Source organism: Electrona antarctica, assembly GCF_951216825.1.
Source record: "Electrona antarctica genome assembly, chromosome: 17".
Lineage (NCBI taxonomy): Eukaryota > Metazoa > Chordata > Actinopteri > Myctophiformes > Myctophidae > Electrona > Electrona antarctica.
Window position 1 is genome coordinate 13,558,736 of NC_136798.1, and position 19,020 is coordinate 13,577,755.

The following is a 19,020-nucleotide window of genomic DNA, read 5'->3' on the forward strand; positions in this document are numbered from 1 at the left end:
GGAGACAAGTCTAGCTATAGGCTTTGTCGTAGAGAAAGGTTTTCAACCTAGTCTTGAATGTGCAGAGCGTGTCAGCCCCACGGACCGAAGCCGGGAGAAGGTTCCACAGCTGAGGTGCCTGGGACCTAAACGCCCTGCCTCCTATTGTAACTTTTGATATTTTTGGGACAGTAAGCATTTTTGCATACTGTAAACGCACTGGTGTTCTATTTGGTTTGTGGGGATCGATGAGTTCTTTGAGATATTGTGGTGCCTGACCATTGAGAGCTTTGTAGGTGAGGAGAAGAATTTTGAACTCTATTCTGTATTTAACCGGGAGCCAGTGTAGAGAGGCCAGTGAAGGAGTGATATGGTCTCTTCTTCTGGTACCTGTCAGCACACGCGCCACAGCATTTTGAACTAGCTGTAGGCTTTTCAGAGACTTACTTGGGCAGCCTGACAATAGCGAGTTGCAGTAGTCCAGCCTTGAGGTAACAAATGCGTGGACAAGTTTTTCTGCGTCATTTTTGGACTTTAAGGGGTTAACCACTTCTATCCCCTGGAACCTCAGAGTGCACACATCATTACCCACAGCATTGAAATGCCTGGCTATAGTGGCTACCGATGATTTCTCATTGTTGCGGATGGAGCGCTTATGTTCTGAAAGTCTGGTTTTGATTTCCCTGATAGTTTCTTCCGACAACATAAGCCACAGGGGCATTTCAAATAAAGGTATGCTCTGACAAGTGTGTTTCTCAAGATTTTTCTTGTGGGTAAATAGTCTCCAATACGGTGTACTGTAGACTAACTGTAGGTTACGCTTATGGTTATGGCTATTTGAGGGTCCTTGGCATGGAAATGTTTGAGTTTGTGTTCATATATGTCTGTAGTGTACATACATGTGTAAGTGTAAAAGAGGTGTCTACCCTCAATGTTTGGTGTCTGGTTAAATAAAGGTTATAACTTATATATAGCCTAAATGCATGTGTACATTATGTCTAGACCACCTGCAGCAGATGAGTTCAGGAAGACGGGGTACATCTGTACTCAGACAGCCATTATAGTGAATAGGTTATAGGAGGTACAGTAATCCAATGTCCTGCCTGCCACTCACCTCGGCCAGCAAGAGGTCACTTTGGACTGGTTGACATGCAGATCAGGATTGCTGCCGTAAATGGATTACAGGGCAGCACATGTCAGTGGGTTGCCGTGCACATACGTACATGCACCCTTTGTGTAGACACATGCACATATACGCACGCACGCACGCACGCACGCACGCACGCACGCACGCACGCACGCACGCACGCACGCACGCACGCACGCACGCACACACACACACATAGGATTTGTTATGTTTGTTACCACTGTATGCCAACCCTGGCTGTAAACTTAAACACCTTACAGGTGTTTGTTTGTTTGTTTGTTCTCTTTACGTGTCTGTTAACTATTGCACTTCCTTCTTCACATCTGCTTTCAGATGCCTCGCCACTGTCAGAGTCTCGGTCAGCTAAGAGATCACTGATCATAATATCATTAGGATGGAATCTGACAGACCACAGACTTCACAGTCTGATGACCAGCAGTCTCCGGAGGACACTGGAGCCCAGGCCAGCGGCGGAGGCTCAGCGGAATCCAGGTTCGAGGCCACGACTGATCGCCTGGAGCAGCTGATGAAGAGCATGGAGGTGCTCCTGACGGACGTGGAGAAGCTTCGGTCAAACTGCAGCCAGCAGGCCTCTGAGCTGATGAGCACGGCCATGGAGCTGCAGCAGCAGCAGGACGACCTGAAACAGAGCTATACCGAGCTGGCCAGTGACATGCAGGAGGTCATGGACAACATGGAGGACCTGCTCAGTATCAAGACAGCGTTCGACGCCAAGGAGGAACAGGAGCAGACGCTCAGCCGGCACCTCTGAGGGGGAAAAGAAAGAAAGAAAAATGAGACAGGGAATGTACAGACTTCCCAGTAAAAAAAACAAGACTGTGGCTGTGGGTGCATGGTTTCTGGATTGTGTTGTTACTGTCAGCGAAAAGGGGTGTGTTTGTATTTGTGTGTGTGTGTGTGTGTGTGTGTGTGTGTGTGTGTGTGTGTGTGTGTGTGTGTGTGTGTGTGTGTGTGTGTGTGTGTGTGTGTGTGTGTGTGTGTGTGTGTGTGTGTGTGTGTGTGTGTGTGTATAGAGGGGATGTGCATTGTTTGCATGGCTTTGACAGAATTTAAGATTTAATGAGTCTTGATATGTAATCTATGTCGAATGTATCTTTGCTGATTTAGTGGCATGGAGTTAGTGAGAAATTGTGTGAGTCACAATCATTGTGCTGAATGTGCTCTATACAGTTGTACTGTATTGTGCTCTGTACAGACACATGTAGTTCCTGCTGGACCTGTGTGTGCGGTGTCAATGGATGATTTAGGCTCGTTTCTTCCCTGTGATCATGATTGTTGTGTTTTCTCACTCACTCTGTGTTGATAAATTATAGCTTCCAACTTTGCCAGCAGCTCGTTGTTGTGCATCAGGCCAGTCCAGATGTCTCCTTTGTCCTGTTGTGCTGGCATGTGCGTACCGTTCCTCACAAGTGGCTGTCCCTCAAGTTTCCTCCCCACCATGGCAATGTGTAAGAGTGGTTGCATGCTAAAAAAAGACAAAATTGCCCCCTGAGGCGTTGCACCTCCCACCAGCATCTCCGCTGTGATTTATCTGTATGTGTTTAGTGGTTGTGGGATGTGTGGAAAGGGACATTCAGTGGTCAGGATCCTGAACCAACGTAAGCCCGGGAGAAACTTAGGGATATCTTTTGCCATGGATCAAATATAGTTTCTTGCGTTCTTCATTAAATGCTTTTATGATGGATATTTACTATTTCTGAATCTGCATGAATCAATAATTAAATCATATATACTCTGACATTTTTGCTTCATCCTTTGTCAATTGTTTTTGTAACTTATGTTCCTGTTCTCACCCATCAACACATCTACTGATGATGATGATGATATTAAATCTGAATTCAATTAGTATTGCATAACAGTCTACTTTTAAAATAGTTTCTGAATTGAAGCACATGAATACTGACACTTTTCTTAAATGAAATCAGATCTAAGTAACCAATACAATTTATTCATTTATTCAATTTATTCAATGACGAGAACAAAGCCCATCTCTTGGGAAATTGTCCACCGGGAAGTGGGGAATCCATCATTTTGGAAGAAACATGTGGTTTCTGCACTTGAAACCTGACACTTGTGGGCTGTGACGTAGGAGAGCGGTGATGACGAGGAGGCTGACAGTTGGGTGTCAGTGCCTATATGTTCTCCTCCCAAGTGCAGTACTACACTGCTGGTCTACTGGTTGCCTGAACTGTGTTTCATCCACCGAGGGATTCGCTTCAAGAAGGTACAGTAGAAGAGTCGTGACCTCCGTATATACTCAAATAGATTTCATTGTGCTAACCCATTTACCTGTCTCGTCTATCCAGGTGAGAAATTGATTTTACAGATTTCATTGAAATGTCCAGTTGTAGAAATGAATGCAAAGGAATGTATTTGATAGACAAATAAATTACATCATTTGTTATTGGATCCACACTTTAGAAAGTTTACAACCCCTAGGTCTCAGTGAGTGTTGTTCTATAAACAGATGACACAAGATTACATTTGCTCTTTGCTTTATGATGGCTATGTGCCTGATGTTTGCATTTGATTGCATTATTGTCTTTTGTTTTTTTGTCTAAATGGACACTTAGGCCCTCATTTATCAACGTGGTGTACACCCAAATTTGGGTGTACACCTCATTGATAAATGAGGGCCTAAAGGCCTATTCATAGACTGGATTTTTGGTGGTGAGCTGGTGACCACCGTTCCGGTGGTGAGCTGACCACCGGAGCTGAAATAACGTTGAGCGGTGGTGAGTAAAAACAGAGAGAAGGGCTGGAGCGGTGGCGGTGGTTTGCTCTTCACCGCGGCTCGTGACGTCATGTTGTAGTTCAGTGGTCACCTAACCACCGAAAATCCAGACTATGTATGAGCCTTTAGTGTCATTGGGTGCCTTGTAGTTCACTGAGAACTACAACTCCCATGAACTCTAATTGAAATGTTTGACACAGGTGTGATCATTCATCCAATCAAGTGATGAACATATATTCTGTCCTATGTCACTTTTTGATTATGCCTGAAGAAGGTCAGTAGACCGGAAGCTTGCAAAATAAATATTTCGATTGTGTGCAGATCTGAGTGTGCGGAGCTTCCCTTTATTTTTCTCATTTTCTCTTTGTGACTCCAGCACCTCACTTAAGGTTTTTCAGCAGATGAGCGGTGGTTCTTTTTACATTTGTGTAAGAACAGAATAATATGTAAAATTGTTATTGTCTCTATACAGTGCTAGTACAGAGGCGGACATGAACATCCTACAGATTCTGGGTCTCCTGCAGCTGCTGGCTGTGCCTGCATTCATGGTGAGCCATTTCACATCATCGTTAACTATCACAGTCCATGTACATACTGTATCAAGTACGATTCCACACACACACACACACACACACACACACACACACACACACACACACGTCATGTTGTAGTAATAGAAACATTTTTGGGTGTTTGGTGTAGGACCCCTTAGGTCGGTAGACAGGGTATGTACTTGGCGCATAGACACACTGTATGATTACAGCCTCTCATGCTTTAGATTTAGTACGAGGGATGGTTAATGTCACTGTTTTCTTTTCTTTTTTGCTGGTTCCTATGTAATAATGACTCTGTCTTATACTGAGTTGCAACTTGCAAAGAAATTGACATAGCACTTTGCATGTATTTAAAACTAGCATGATCTTAAAATTGATTCTAGTCTTGACATGGAGCCAATAGGGACCTAAATAATGTGTTCAAACTTTATAGTTCTGGTGAGAGACTGCAGAAATTCTCACCCTGATTGATATACAGAAATGCTCTCAGAATTATGCACATTATTTACATGTCACTTTATTAAAACATAAAGGAAGGAACTTTCTGCACACAGTATAGCCTGATATATGGTCTACCGTGCTTTATTCAACAAACAAACGTTTTCACCGTGAAGGGCCTCATCAGGTCTAGACTCCCGTTTCTATTTTCGTGTAGTACACTATGTGCTTGTGGTAGCGTGTTGTGGTGTGTTGTCAGTTCTACAGTATGTGCACCCACAGCTACGCTCCTATGACGTTTTGTTTGTTTTTGTAGCTAACACAGCCCACTCAGGATTACTGGGGAGAGTTTGGAGCCTATGGACCATGCAGTCGTACCTGTGGCACTGGAGTGGCCATGAGGACTAGGAAATGTATTACTGCAAGGTAGGACAAATATACTAACATGGGCAATATTAATGTTCATATAAATATATAGCCTGTACATTATTTGTTTTTATTTGTATTTGTTTTGCTACTTTTACTTGCATCTTCACCACTTTAAACCTAGTGTCCCTATTTTTTCTGTCTTTAATATACCTGTATATATTTTGTTATTTCTTTCTCCAAACCATTTCTGTGACATTTGCCTCCATATATTCCATATATAAGCGGTAGATAACTCAATGTAACCACTTGAGTTCTATACAAGTATATTATACTTGTGTAATGATCAGTTTTTTCAATTATTTTGTTGCCACTGTATTTTTTACAACTTCATCTGCATTGTAGCAGATGAGTTCCTTGCCCATGGGATGGGAATGATATTTATTGGGGAAGGGGACGGCTTGTTGACTTCCCAAAGATGTTCATGGGGATTTATGGAAAGCCTTATGATGGTGAGGTTAGCTGGGATTTAAGCAAGCTTCCTCTTATTATTATTGGGCTATTATGTTGCCAAATAGATGTAACCGAATGAATTAAACTGAGCTGATTTGAAGGAAAGAAACGGACAGAAAGGAATAACAGAAATATTTTTATGTCTGATGTATTTTCTTTTCTTCACAGGACGGATGGTGGACACAACTGCGTGGGATCTTCCAAGGCCTTCCGTACTTGTAATACACAGGTACACTTTACCTTTATACTCATTCTCAGCTTTATGCACATCTACAGTACACACATACACATACACACTGTTACGTTCTTAGCTTACGCATGTTTCACGATAACTACTTTCTATATATGTGATGTATGCCATGCTCTTTGTTATTGCTTAATGTAAATCGCTCTGGATTAAGAGTGTTTGCTAAATGCCTTAATTGTAAATTGTAATACATCATTAGACCAATGCACCATGTATTATGGAACATACTGTATGACACAAGTAAGACGCGCGAACGCGGGAAGCGAACGCAGCTCGTAAATTGCAAAAACAACAATTAGAATAAATTACGTAATTTTTTAAGGTTTTTTTTAAGTTCTCTTTTTTTTGTTTTTTAAGATTTTTTTTAAGTTAAGTTTTTTTTTAAGTTTTTCCTTTTTAAGTTTTTCCTTTTTAAGTTTTTCCTTTTTAAGTTTTTTTTTTAAGTTAAGTTTTTTTCAAGTTTTTCCTTTTAAAGTTTTTCCTTAAGTTTTTTTTAAGTTACGTTTTTTTTAAGTTAAGTTTTGTGTGTGTGTGCGTGCGTGCGCGTGTGTGTGTGTGTGTGTGTGTATGTGTGTGTGGTTTTTGTGTGTGATACAGCTGCGCCCTCTGGTGGTGGGCGGGTGGTGTTACAGCGTGACAGACAGACAGACACACAGACAGACATGATCTGCTGGGTCTCATAGTAAATGCTCACTGCGTTCGCAATCACTGCGTTCACAATTAACGTAATATTGTTTTCTGTAGGCATGTCCTGCTGGAACCAGAGACTTCAGAGAGGACCAATGCAATCAGTATAACAGACTGGACTTCCAGGGAAAGCGCTATAGCTGGGTGCCTTACTATGGAGGTAAAGATATTTTCAACATTCATTCGTTATTGTTAAGTCACCATTGGTGAAAGTATGGTTGTAAATAAATTAGTTTTAATCTACGAGTCCTTGGCAAATAAGATGGAAACAAGTCTTAGTGCATTTTCTGGTTCATCCTCGTAGCAGATTTTGTATTGACCTGTACTATCTTTTGATCTGTACCCATTCTACAAACTGAATGAAATCAATTAAGCAATCAATGGGCTTTACCAAGTCATGGTACTATAAACAATGCATCAGATTTTGTGCATCCTATCCTGTGTCACAAATGCTATAAGCCAAATTAAATATAAACTAAGCTTAAAGTGTAAAATATATCTGTATTAAATGTGGCTTTAATAACCTACAATAAATATAATGTTTCTGTTTTTTTGGTAGCAACCAATCCATGTGAGCTGAACTGTGTCCCCACTGGAGAGAACTTCCCTTACAGACACAGACCTATAGTGGTGGATGGAACGCCATGCTATGTGGGTCGCAGTGACATCTGTGTGGATGGTGTCTGCAGGGTAGGAGCAAAACCAGTTTGGATGTTATAATTGTATAATAATGGCCACGGTATGTCTCATTCACCATTGCCTGTGCATTTCTTCCAAGTGATTTTTCAGGAAGTGTGCTTGTTTAAATAATTGTTTCTTGAGATGAATTGTTCATACTGTCGCTTTTCCTTTGATCTTTGCCAGACGCTGACCCATGGGGAGTTCATGGGCTTAGATGACGCACAAACTGCAGGCTCCCAGCACCATGTTCCAGCAGCCGTGGCGACGCACCCCACGACGACCCAAACCTATGCCTACACGATCGGTGTCTATGGCGAGTGCTCTGCCGCATGCAACGGAGGCATGCAGTACCGCAGCGTGGACTGTGTGGTTCAGGACTCAGTGACTCCCCGTGTAGTGGACGCGACTTACTGCATCACCCAGCGCATGCTGAGGCCAGCCAGTCAACAAGCCTGCAACATGCACGCATGTGCTGCCACAGGTGGTGCTACAGATGGTGCTGCAGTTGTTGTGGCGGAATACAGCGTTGGCAGTTTCAGCGTGGTTGGTGCCATGTAGTTTCCCATATACCAATGAAAATGCATTTAATACCCAAACTTTTCTAGTAGGACCTCCATAGTGATTAGCATTCAACAGAGAATATATGCAATAACAATTTGGTTTGAGCCACTTTGAATATTCTCTCATTGTGGTAGCTGTGACTCAAAAAATAAATATTTGCTCTTTCTCCCGTAATGACGGACAGTGTTCGGTGACTTGCGGGGATGGCCAGCAGACCAGGGAGGTGGTCTGTGTCGGCGCCGGAGGAGAACGTCTGGATGACCATGCCTGTAGAGGTGTGGCGCGTCCCGCTGATGTCCAGGTTTGCCGCAGGCCTGCCTGTACCATAAGTGTCACCTGGCACGTAACTGACTATGGACTGGTAAGTGAAAGTGAACAGAGGAGAGGAATGGAATGAAACGATAAGAAACAAAGACTTTTACACGTTACAATTTCACATAAATTTCCCCTGGTTTCCCCTTAAAGGATTTCTCTTTAACTCTTTCTGCAGTGCATAAGGAGCTGTGGTGGTGGTGTGAGGGAGAGAAGGGTCGCCTGTTTTGATCTGGACCTCCACCCCTATGCGGAAGACAGGTGTGGTGCCCATAGGCCCGCTACCGTGGAGTCCTGCAACTCACAGCCTTGTCCTGGAGCGCAAAGTGAGCCACATCTCTGGTGAACACTCTTTTTTTGGGGGGTCTATAACTGTGCTTGTCCGTTCATCAAAATGTGTCTCTTTTCAGTGGTCCCAAGTGTTCAGGACCCACAGGCTCATGAGAGCACCATGAGAGGATTTGTACCCTATGTTGGAGGAGAGACATCAGGTATGCAGAGCATAGTATACAAGTAAGACGCGCAAACGCGGGAAGCGAACGCAGCTCGTAAATTGCAATAACAACAATTAGAATAAATTACGTACTTTTTAAGGGTTTTTTTAAGTTTTTTTTTTAATTAAATGTTTTTTCAAGTTTTTTTTTAGTGTGTGTATGTGTGCGTGCGTGCGTGCTTCTTTTTTAGTTTTTTTTTTTAAAAGTTTTTTGTTTAAGTTTATTTTTAACTTAAGTTTTTTTTAAGTTAAGTTTTTTGTGTGTGCGTTTTTCCTTTTTTAAGTTTTTTTTTTTTTAAGTTAAGTTTTTTTTTAAGGTAAGTTTTTTGTTTGTGCGTTTTTCCTTTTTACGTTTTTTTTTTAAGTTAAGTTTTTTTTTAAGTTAAGTTTTTTTTAAGTTAAGTTTTTTGTGTGTGTGCGTTTTTCCTTTTTAAGTTTTTTTTTTTAAGTTAAGTTTTTTTTTAAGTGAAGTTTTTTGTGTGTGTGCGTTTTTTCCTTTTTAAGTATTTTTTTAAGTTACGTTTTTTTTTGCTGGGTCTCATAGTAAATGCTCACTGCGTTCGCAAAAAGACATGTTTTGTTCAAAGTATTTCATTTCATAATATTTTCATGTTTGAACGCGCATCTCAATGTGCATTTAATTATACGCATGGCATGTGTCAATCCCAAAATAGTCACATGAAAAGGAAGGGGAGGTAAATATGGACAGACAGACATGAAGCTAAATCATCAACACTGAAGGTTTTACTGTGTAATGCACATTATACACTTGAAGAACTAAGCATTATAAACCAGTTTTGAAAGAGTCTATCCTCGGGCTATAAGAAACATCTACCTGCATGTTGTAATTTTCCGTCTAGACTATGATTGCACTGATTTTTAATAAACACTATAAACTATTTCCACCTTACAACCAAAGGCCATATTGAAATAACAAAATAAAACAGACAGAAATAGCCTAACTATCCACCATGTGGTCCTAAATGTCAACAAAAAATAAGCTTAACATACATGAGTTTGCACAAGTCTGTGGTGTTTTTGGACGCATGATAGTTCGACCATATGCATGTGTGTTTACTTTCCCATTCAAATGCAAACGGTGACTATGAGCATTTTCCCACAGTGAGTGCCCCACGCTGTACACAGACATACTATGGCTGCTGTCCTGATGGCCATAGCTCCGCCACTGGACCCAGATATGAAGGCTGCTCCCATGGAGACTGTATTAATACCAGGTGCGGACCACTTCCTGAACTCCCATCTAACCATTTCACTGATATGATTGATAGAGTTCCATCTCACATTTTGTCACTTTGAAAACCTCCATACCATTAGTTGCTTTGCTACTCTTTTCACTTGACTGCATAGAAATGGATATTTGCTTCTTTTATTTTTATTGTTCAAGTATTGTGAACATGCACAGAATACAGTACAGAATGAATTGACATAGCAACACTGTGCTTATGTATCAAACATGGAAGAGGAAGTAAATAATGAATTCACAAGGGGTTTGTTCAATATTCAGATGCTTTGATTATGGTATCCATAGCATTAAGCATCACATTCACAGCATAAGTGGTTGTGAACATGAAAGTTATGTTGTCATGACTCATGAGTTATGTTCTATACTTCTATATCTATGGATTGACAAGTCTTTCTTCTTCAGGTTTGGTTGTTGTAGGGATGGGGTGAATGCAGCTCAGGGATTTGGAATGGCAGGATGTCCTGAATATGTGGCTCCTGAATATGTGGCTCCTGTGGCAAGATATGTGGTAAGAAGTGTCTACAATTTCTATTCCAAGCAGAACCCGACTCTCTTTGGGTATGAGCCAACTAAGTGTTTAGTCCTCTTATTGGAGTTCAGCTAAAAAACATTTCTTTGTCATTAGGACACACCCTTGGGCAGCCCTGCCCATGATGTATGCTCTCTGAGGCGTGAGGCGGGTCCCTGCGACACCTGGAAGGTCAGGTTCTACTACAACTCAGCCACTCACAAATGTACCGAATTCTGGTATGGAAGTTGCCAGGGCAATGCCAACAACTTCATGACCCTGGGCGAATGCCAGAGGCACTGCGGTGGTGTGAGGGAACCAGCGACCTCAAGGAGAGTGCCAACCAGAAGAGGTTACAGGTCAAGAGCATAACGGTTCTCCTGGCTAATACCTATAGCATGGAATGAATTATGAATCAGAGTCTGATTCTCTGCATAGGCTACATATGTGCACATGTACGAGTCATGACACACACACACACACACACACACACACACACACACACACAGAAAGTGAAGATAATAATGGTATTAGATGGCCGAACCATGCCCCATGTGTGACCCGTGACTGCATAAGAACTCATGTTGCTTTCATACAGTGTTTTCCTTTTCTCCATCTTGCATTGTCACAATCTAAAGAATGTTGTGCTGTTCAATGTACTGTATGAAAAAAAACATAACTGCTTACTTCAATGTGACCAGACTGACCACTCTCGTTAATGAATCAATAAACTGTCTGTACTGATGAACAGGGTGTTTGTGCATTATTTTTACTAGAACAGTGAGGTGTGATCAATTGGCTAATAAAGGGCATCATTGTGATGTCAGAACAGGCCAGCTCCATATATGGAGATCTAGGGGTGATCAGTGCATGTTGGGGGGGTGATCAGGTGTGATCAATTAGCTAATAAAGGGTGAGGTCACGCTTCATTGTGATGTCAGAACATCAGTGTGATGTCAGAACAGGCCAGCTCCATACATGGAGATCTAGGGGTGATCAGTGCATGTTGGGGGTGATCAGGTGTGATCAATTAGCTAATAAAGGGTGAGGTCACGCTTCATTGTGATGTTAGAACATCATTGTGATGTCAGAACAGGCCAGCTCCATATATGGAGATCTAGGGGTGATCTGGATTTGGGCCCTGTCTGGAGCCTGGGCAGAGGCTTTTGTGCTGGTTCTGGACAACCGGCTATCCGACAGACTCAACACTGGGCACTGCACTCCCTGTGTATGGTGGTGTGGAATGTGTGTCAAATTTGAAGTCGGTGGGGGGGGGGGGGGGGGGGGGGGGGTTTCCAAGTTACTTGGATTACAGATGTACGTACATACTTACAGAGACTTGGTGCATTCTCATATAATAACCAACATAAAAATTGCAAGAAAAGTTAAATTATCTCTGAGTTCCGTGAAAAGGGAGCTGAATAGGCCTACATGCATGCAATCCTATATTAAAATAGGCTTAAAGGATTAGTTCACTGAAACAATGACTTATTTTCTATCAATATACATACCCTATGAAGCCTTGAATTCATGGATTCATTGTTAGGTGAATGGAACACTGTCCCCCCCCCCCCCCCCCCCCCCTCCCAGTGAGCTGTGGCGTTCCACAAGGAAGCATACTAGGGCCTTTACTGTTTCTATTATGTAAACGACATGACATCAGCTTGTGACTGCAACTTGTTCCTGTTCGCAGATGACTCGGTCGGCACTGCTAGTCTCGGACAGGAACAAACTGCAGGTTGAAAAGGCCCTCAGCTCTGAACTCGGTAGAATCTGCACCTGGCTCACTGATAAACTTTATACCTGGGAAAAACTGAATCCATTCTCTTTGGATCAAATAGTAATCTCAGCCAGGCAGATGGCTTCTTGTTTAGAGTGGGTGACAATATTATCACACGTAAAGATGAAATTACCTACCTAGGTTCCATCCTGGAGGCTAATCCTTCCGGTTATAAAATGGCCACCAACGTAATCAAAAAAGTAAACCAAAGAACAACATTCCTTTGCAGGATCTAATCACTAGTCAACAAAAACACCTTGAAGACCTTAACAGAAGCCCTCATACAAGGTTTCTTTGACTATGCATGCACCTCCTGGTACCACAGCACCTCAAATGCCCTTAAAACAAGGCTCCAGATTTCCCAAAACAAACTGGTCAGGCTCCTACTTGGGCTCACCCCCCGAACCCACCTCACCCCTGCCCACCTTGACAGGCTGGAATGGCTTAGGGTCAACGACAAAGTACAGCATCTTGCAATGGGTCTGGTCCACAAGATTCAATACACCACCAAGATACCCATGTATCTGTCTAGATACTTCCTTAATGTTAACGAAGTCCACACCCACAACACCAGAGGGAGCGCAACGAACCATGTACAACCCAGATTCGGCACAAACAAGGGACTAAATTATTTTCGCTCCTATGCCACCAAAATGTGGAACGCCCTACCAACAGTCATGAAGTCATAAATCCCTTCACTCCTTCAAAACCACTCTCAAAGGGCACCTACGGACGGCTGCAATTCAAAACTGGCCCCCGTAAAATCTAAATCCCCCCTCACCACCCACCCCTTTTCCCCTCACATATGTTTCTTTTCCCTTTTTACCTCCAGTTTATGATGAATTCCTGTTCTGTTCTTTGGCTTATATAGAAGTGTCTATTTGTACGTCTCTAAATGTTTTGATGAATTGAACAAGGTGGACCCTCTTGTAAACAAGTGTAATGCTTTATTGGGTCATCCACTCACAGTTAACAGTATCTGTATTGAGTTTGTGCTGTAATTCTGCAAACTGTGTTAAATATTTCAATCAATCAATCAAAAGGTTATACTTTATATTTTTAATAAAGTGAGGTGAGGTCAGGTGTGCATCCTGAGAGCATACTGTATCAGCTTGAGATGCTCTGCATTCTCAGCAGAACGTTTTAACACATTATTTACATGTGTTCTTTTATCCCTGCAATGGCTCGCTCCATGTTCAAGTTCCAGACCCACAGGAACGCACCCAGGGTGCCGGCCCGATTCCGGCGAGCCGCCCCATGTCCGAAACGGTTGAGAAATGACGTGTGGGGGTCCCTCTACTGTACCCTCTACTGTACTGTACTGGCACACCCGAAATCACCATATATACAGTTATGTGCGTGTGTGTTTGTGTGTGTGTGTTAGGTTGCGCACAGGTGGTGAAAAACAACCATGCTGTTTTCGTGCTCAGACGCACCCAGCCAGCCACCCACACACATAGCTCCGTAAGGGAGTGGTTGCATGAAATGAAATGAAATCTATATTTACCCAGGGTATCTGGGCTAAGCTCAAGAACTTGTTTCCAGCCAGGCCCTGCTCATAGAACACATTTCATCGTAGTGGTTGATGCCTTGTTCAAGGGCATTTCAGCGGTGGTAATTTTAACGTGTCGGACGGCTGGTTCGAACTGGGAACCTTCCGGTATCTAGACCGCGCCGCTATCCGTTCGGCCACCGCTGCATCACTCTAAAAACAAAATAAATGGAGACATACTGTAGTAGTTTTGGTTGTTAGAACATATATATATATATATATATATATATATATATATATATATATATATATATATATATATATATATATATATATATATATTTATATATTTATATATAATATATATATATATATATATATATAAATATATATATATATATATATATATATATATATATATATATATATATATATATATATATATATATATATATATAATTATTATTATTACCTTTATTTTGGAAAGTTCTCTAGCAGCTTCCAACCGGAACCGCAGTAGAAGAAGAAGGCAAGAAGCTTCTAACCGGAAGAATATTGTATCATTTCCGTTGAATCTTCACTGCTAGAGGCTGCTTCTGCGTCGAAATTTTGTTTTTTACCATATTTGCAAATTATACTCGGTTTAACACCCAAAACACGAAAGCTTCAAGATTGCGGTCAGCACAAACATGGTGAGTGTGGTTTGTTTACATTTCAGGAATTTGGAAGCTCCATTATCCAGGTATTGTGTTTGATGCTACTAAGCTAATGCAGCTAAGCTAACTACGAGGCTCTCGTTTACTGTGCCAAACCAATGAGTTTGACCCATTTATGTCCTCGGTAGACTCATCTGACTCCCGAAATTAAACCTTTTATTTCGACTTATTTGATCTAAATTATGGATTGGGATAATTAACCGATCATTTTTGAAATAATGTTTTATTTGGTAGCGTACCAAAAAAAACAAATACCATTAACATACTTGGTTTCGGTGTCATCGTCCTCAAAATACCCACACGGCGACTTTACCTGTAATCATTTTGAGCCATATTATCATCTTTTGTTAACGTTGAACGTATCGTGTTCATTCGAATAATACAGCATAATTTTATATTTCAATGTGGACTTGGTGAAATGTTGAGACTATTTAATATCTCGTCTGAGATATAAACAAAGTACAAAATACAAGCATGTATATTTTTCTCTGTTCTTACAGTCGCACACAATCCTGCTTGTCCAGCCAACAAAGAGACCAGAGGGCCGCACATATGCTGACTATGAGTCGGTGAATGAATGTATGGAAGGTGAGTTTGAGTCATAAGCTGGATTCTCCTTTTTTATATCACAATATGTAACGTGTTTTGACAAACTACGGTGTACCCCGTCTTTTAGTATCATGATAACTTACTTAGTAAGTACTATGTAGTACTATGCCCTCCTTTCATAACCTTTGTTAGTTTTATTTTGAAAACATTGCATCATTTTCTATATGTGGCCATTGCTGAAGCATTCATTGAATCATCATGCCCTGCATTTGCATACAGGTGTTTGCAAGATGTATGAGGAGCACCTGAAGAGGATGAATCCCAACAGTCCCTCCATCACGTATGACATCAGTCAGTTGTTTGACTTCATTGATGACCTGGCAGACCTGAGCTGCCTTGTGTAAGTATGATTTTTAAATCATTGATTTATATAAGAATAAATCATTGATTTATTCTTAAAGTCCTAATTTAGTGCCAGATTGTAGGAAATGTTTACCTGCAAGCAACTTGGATCCTATCTACAACTAAGTAACAAGCTCCATTGACAGCAGATTCAGAGCCCAAACAGTTTGCCATAAAGTTGCCCATAAAAAGGATAACCCTAGCCGCAATTTGCAACTCTAGATTTTTTTATAATGGGATGAATCTAGAGTTGCAATACCCTCCATTGACTCCCCACTCATCCAATTTGGTTTGTGATCTGCTTGTCTTAAACGACGTTAAACTCACAAACATTGCAGCTGTAGTCCAAGCTTGAATTATCCTCTTTCAATCTGCTGAGCTTGTTTTTCATAAAAATCCCCCGTAGACATGTTATGAGCTACTTTCTGTCAAGACATCCACTGCAGGTGATTTGGAAGCACTCGTTTTTGTTAACGGGTTGTGCTGCTGCCTCCTGCATTATGTGCAAATTCGAAACGGGTGGTACGCTGGGCCGTTCAGTGACTTATGACGAGTGCTTCCAAACTCCAGCACTTAGAAAAAGAATCACCTGCACAGAATTTCTTGACAGAAAGTAGCTCATAACATGTCTACGGGGGATTTTTATGAAAAACAAGCTCGGCAGATTGAAAGAGGATAATTCAAGCTTGGACTACAGCTGCAATGTTGGTGAGTTTAACGTTGTTTAAGACAAGCAGATCACAAACCAAATTGGATGAGTGGGGAGTCAATGGAGGGTATTGCAACTCTAGATCCATCCCATTGTAAACAAATCTAGAGTTGCAAATTGCGGCTAGGATAACCCAAGCTTTCCATACATCTATATTATTGGTGAGTTTATGGTTGTTTAATGTTTAATACAATCAAATAGGATTTTGTGAATGGGATGTCAATGGAGCTTGTTGCCACTATGCAGATAACATCCAAGTTACCTGCAGCTAGGAAATGGTCATGACATGAACTGGGGACTATGTGACCAATGTAAGTAATTATGCCTTTTTCTTTATATCCAGGTACAGGGCTGACACTCAAACATACCAGCCATACAACAAAGACTGGATCAAGGAGAAAATATACGTGCTGCTGCGGCGTCAGGCCCAGCAGGCGGGGAAGTAAAGACGAGAGGTACAGGTTGTCTCTGTTACAGACTTGGGATCAATATACCATATTACACTCAGTGTTGGGTCAGCTACATGTAGCTTAACTTGCCCAACACTGGTTTTAATTATTTATTTGCTATTTATTTCCAGTAAAAATTGAGGCTCGAATACCTGCACGTTAAGCTACATGTAGCTGACCCAAATGAATGAATTACACGTAACCAAATTTAACAACTTGATGGTGACATTTCCCAAACTTATTGTGTGTGTGTGTGTGTGTGTGTGTGTGTGTGTGTGTGTGTGTGTGTGTGTGTGTGTGTGTGTGTGTGTGTGTGTGTGTGTGTGTGTGTGTGTGTGTGTGTGTGTGTGTGTGTGTGTGTGTGTGTGTGTGTGTGTGTGTGTGTGTGTGTGTGTGTGTGTGTGTTATAGAGGGAATGGGGTGGGTATAATAAACTGGTTCAAGAAGAGAGAAAATGGGCTTTCTTTCTTAAAGCTCTTTTCCACTGCTTAGTACCAGCTCGACTTGACTCGCTTTTGGTACCATGTACTTCATTTTCCACTGCAGATGGTACCCCATATATGTTATATACGTTTCCAACACTGCACAGTAGAGAGGATAAAGAACAATGGATTTGGAAACTATATCTATTGCACCTATACAGTCAAACAAACTGTTCTGATAACGCCTAGTTCAAAAGTTTAACCACCCTATGTGCTGGGTTTCCCCCTCTACCCCACTGGGTCTCAACGTCTGTGGGGTCCGGGGGCCACCAGTGGTCCAATGATGTACCCTTACAGGTTTGTAGCCCCTCTCGGAACCCTCGTAAAAGGTTTCTGACATTTGGATGTTTACCTTTTACGGAGGGTTCCTTCTCAGTTGTCGCCCGCAACATGGCGATTCTGGGATACACACGGACTTGGCCTCGCATATGTCCTTGCTGTGCTATTTGAGTGATGGTTATATGTCTCTAAAGAAGCATATCGGCAACGGAAACCCTATTTTTAATCTTTGTTAGACCGTTTTGGCAGCTCTGAAAAACATCCTGCATGTATGCGGTCGGCCAATCAGAGGCAGTAACTAGGACGTGCAGCTAGCCAGGGAGGCGGGACATGGGAAGTGAGGAAGAGAGAATTTCAGAGCTGCCAAACCGGTCTAACAAAGTTATACTTACCGGCTTCTGCGCCGTTCGCTGAGGTTTCCGTTGTCTCCGTTGTCTCCTATTGCTGATATATGCTTCTTTAGAGACATATAACCATCACTCAAATAGCGCAGCAAGGACATATGCGAGGCCAAGTCCGTGTGTATCCCAGAATCGCCATGTTGCGGGCGAAAACTGAGAAGGGACCCTCCGTAAAAGGTAAACATCCAAATGTCAGAAACCTTTTACGAGGGTTCCGAAAGGGGCTAACAGGTTTGTAACTCTGAGTGTACAATAACCAATTTACATGGTAAAATCCAGTGTTCATTTAACTTGCAGTGTACAAATGGAACTAAATGGACCAGTGAGGGACCATTTGGTTTCATTTATGCACTTTGTGTTACAGACCTGTAACGGTCCATTCAGAGTTTCAGACACCTGGTGATCCCTGGACGGTTTGGTGTAGCACACTTTTTCGCATCAGGTCCAGGCTGGAGCTCATGAGAAAGTGTGCTACACCAAATGTCTTCACTGAAAATAGCCAGTCTACAAGCTCACAACACATCACAATGCTCGACATGCCCTGAAAAGGGTTCCTAGGGTTCATGTGGAAACACAACCAACAATTGGTTGGTCAAGGAGAAACCACATCACATTTTGATATCGCCTCAGCTGGCTTGGAACCTCGACAGAGGTGATAAAAAAAATAAAGTACTAGGTACTAATTTTGTCCAATGGAAATTTGGAAAACCTACAAAGGTGAGAAGACACAAGTTGCGCTGGTACCATGCAGTTGAAAAGTGTAATGTGTCTGAAATTGTGCTTGGCATTACATTTGTCAGCCTGTAATTTGGTGCTGTGTTGATCCTAGGGATGTTTGCTGCACGGACTCCATTGGAAGAAATGCTCCATGGGATAGATCATGGGACAGGCCAATTTTTGTTTTAACCAATCTTGATTTCTTTTCACATTTTGACTTTGTAAAACAGTTATGTGACATTGTTTTATACCTGTACTGGAAAGTTGGATTTGAACCCACTGTTGATGGTGATTTATTTCTTTTTTATTCAACAAGGTGAATTGTTGTGTGATTTCAGTGATCCCAGCGGTTTTCATTTCCATATTTCATGTTAATATAGCATCATTGGACATGTGAAAGGCAATATTTCCTACATGTTTTCAAAGGGTTCTTTTTTCCTGACATCAACGTTCTGCTACTTGTGTGTTTTTGTTGATTTAAAGTGAATAAAATATTGTTTACAAACTGGTTTCGGTGTTCCATCTTTGTACACACACAG

At 41.7% G+C, this 19,020-nt stretch overlaps 2 protein-coding genes across 3 annotated transcripts; both read left to right on the forward strand.

The window, feature by feature from the left end:
• Positions 1-3,307: 3,307 nt before the first annotated feature.
• Positions 3,308-11,253, forward strand: paplnb (papilin b, proteoglycan-like sulfated glycoprotein). 2 transcript variants are annotated; one of them, XM_079526030.1, is made up of 13 exons: positions 3,308-3,371; positions 4,354-4,429; positions 5,190-5,299; positions 5,921-5,981; positions 6,744-6,846; positions 7,246-7,376; positions 7,551-7,910; positions 8,113-8,289; positions 8,419-8,566; positions 8,651-8,731; positions 9,857-9,968; positions 10,400-10,505; positions 10,623-11,253. In XM_079526030.1, the coding sequence occupies exons 2-13, from the start codon at positions 4,373-4,375 to the stop codon at positions 10,875-10,877; spliced, it is 1,701 nt and encodes a 566-aa protein (XP_079382156.1). In that variant the 5' UTR covers positions 3,308-3,371; positions 4,354-4,372; the 3' UTR covers positions 10,878-11,253. The 2 variants fall into 2 exon arrangements, with proteins under 2 accessions (XP_079382156.1, XP_079382155.1); XM_079526029.1 differs by lacking the exon at positions 3,308-3,371 and adding an exon at positions 4,122-4,155.
• Positions 11,254-14,300: 3,047 nt separating this feature from the next.
• erh (ERH mRNA splicing and mitosis factor) lies at positions 14,301-18,986 on the forward strand. Its single transcript, XM_079526122.1, has 5 exons — positions 14,301-14,469; positions 14,994-15,081; positions 15,322-15,442; positions 16,497-16,608; positions 18,594-18,986. The coding sequence occupies exons 1-4, from the start codon at positions 14,467-14,469 to the stop codon at positions 16,597-16,599; spliced, it is 315 nt and encodes a 104-aa protein (XP_079382248.1). The 5' UTR covers positions 14,301-14,466; the 3' UTR covers positions 16,600-16,608; positions 18,594-18,986.
• The last annotated feature ends 34 nt before the right edge of the window (positions 18,987-19,020 follow it).

What these genes read in the sequence shown, in the direction of transcription:
- erh (XM_079526122.1), top strand. An exon ending in GGTGAATGAATGTATGGAAG is followed by an intron (nt 15,082 to 15,321) that starts GTGAGTTTGAGT and finishes ATTTGCATACAG; the next exon opens with GTGTTTGCAAGATGTATGAG. An exon ending in GCAGACCTGAGCTGCCTTGT is followed by an intron (nt 15,443 to 16,496) that starts GTAAGTATGATT and finishes CTTTATATCCAG; the next exon opens with GTACAGGGCTGACACTCAAA.
- paplnb (XM_079526030.1), top strand. Translation starts at nt 4,373, where the DNA reads ATGAACATCCTACAGATTCTGGGTCTCCTGCAGCTGCTGGCTGTGCCT. An exon ending in TCCGTACTTGTAATACACAG is followed by an intron (nt 5,982 to 6,743) that starts GTACACTTTACC and finishes TGTTTTCTGTAG; the next exon opens with GCATGTCCTGCTGGAACCAG. An exon ending in GTGTGGATGGTGTCTGCAGG is followed by an intron (nt 7,377 to 7,550) that starts GTAGGAGCAAAA and finishes GATCTTTGCCAG; the next exon opens with ACGCTGACCCATGGGGAGTT.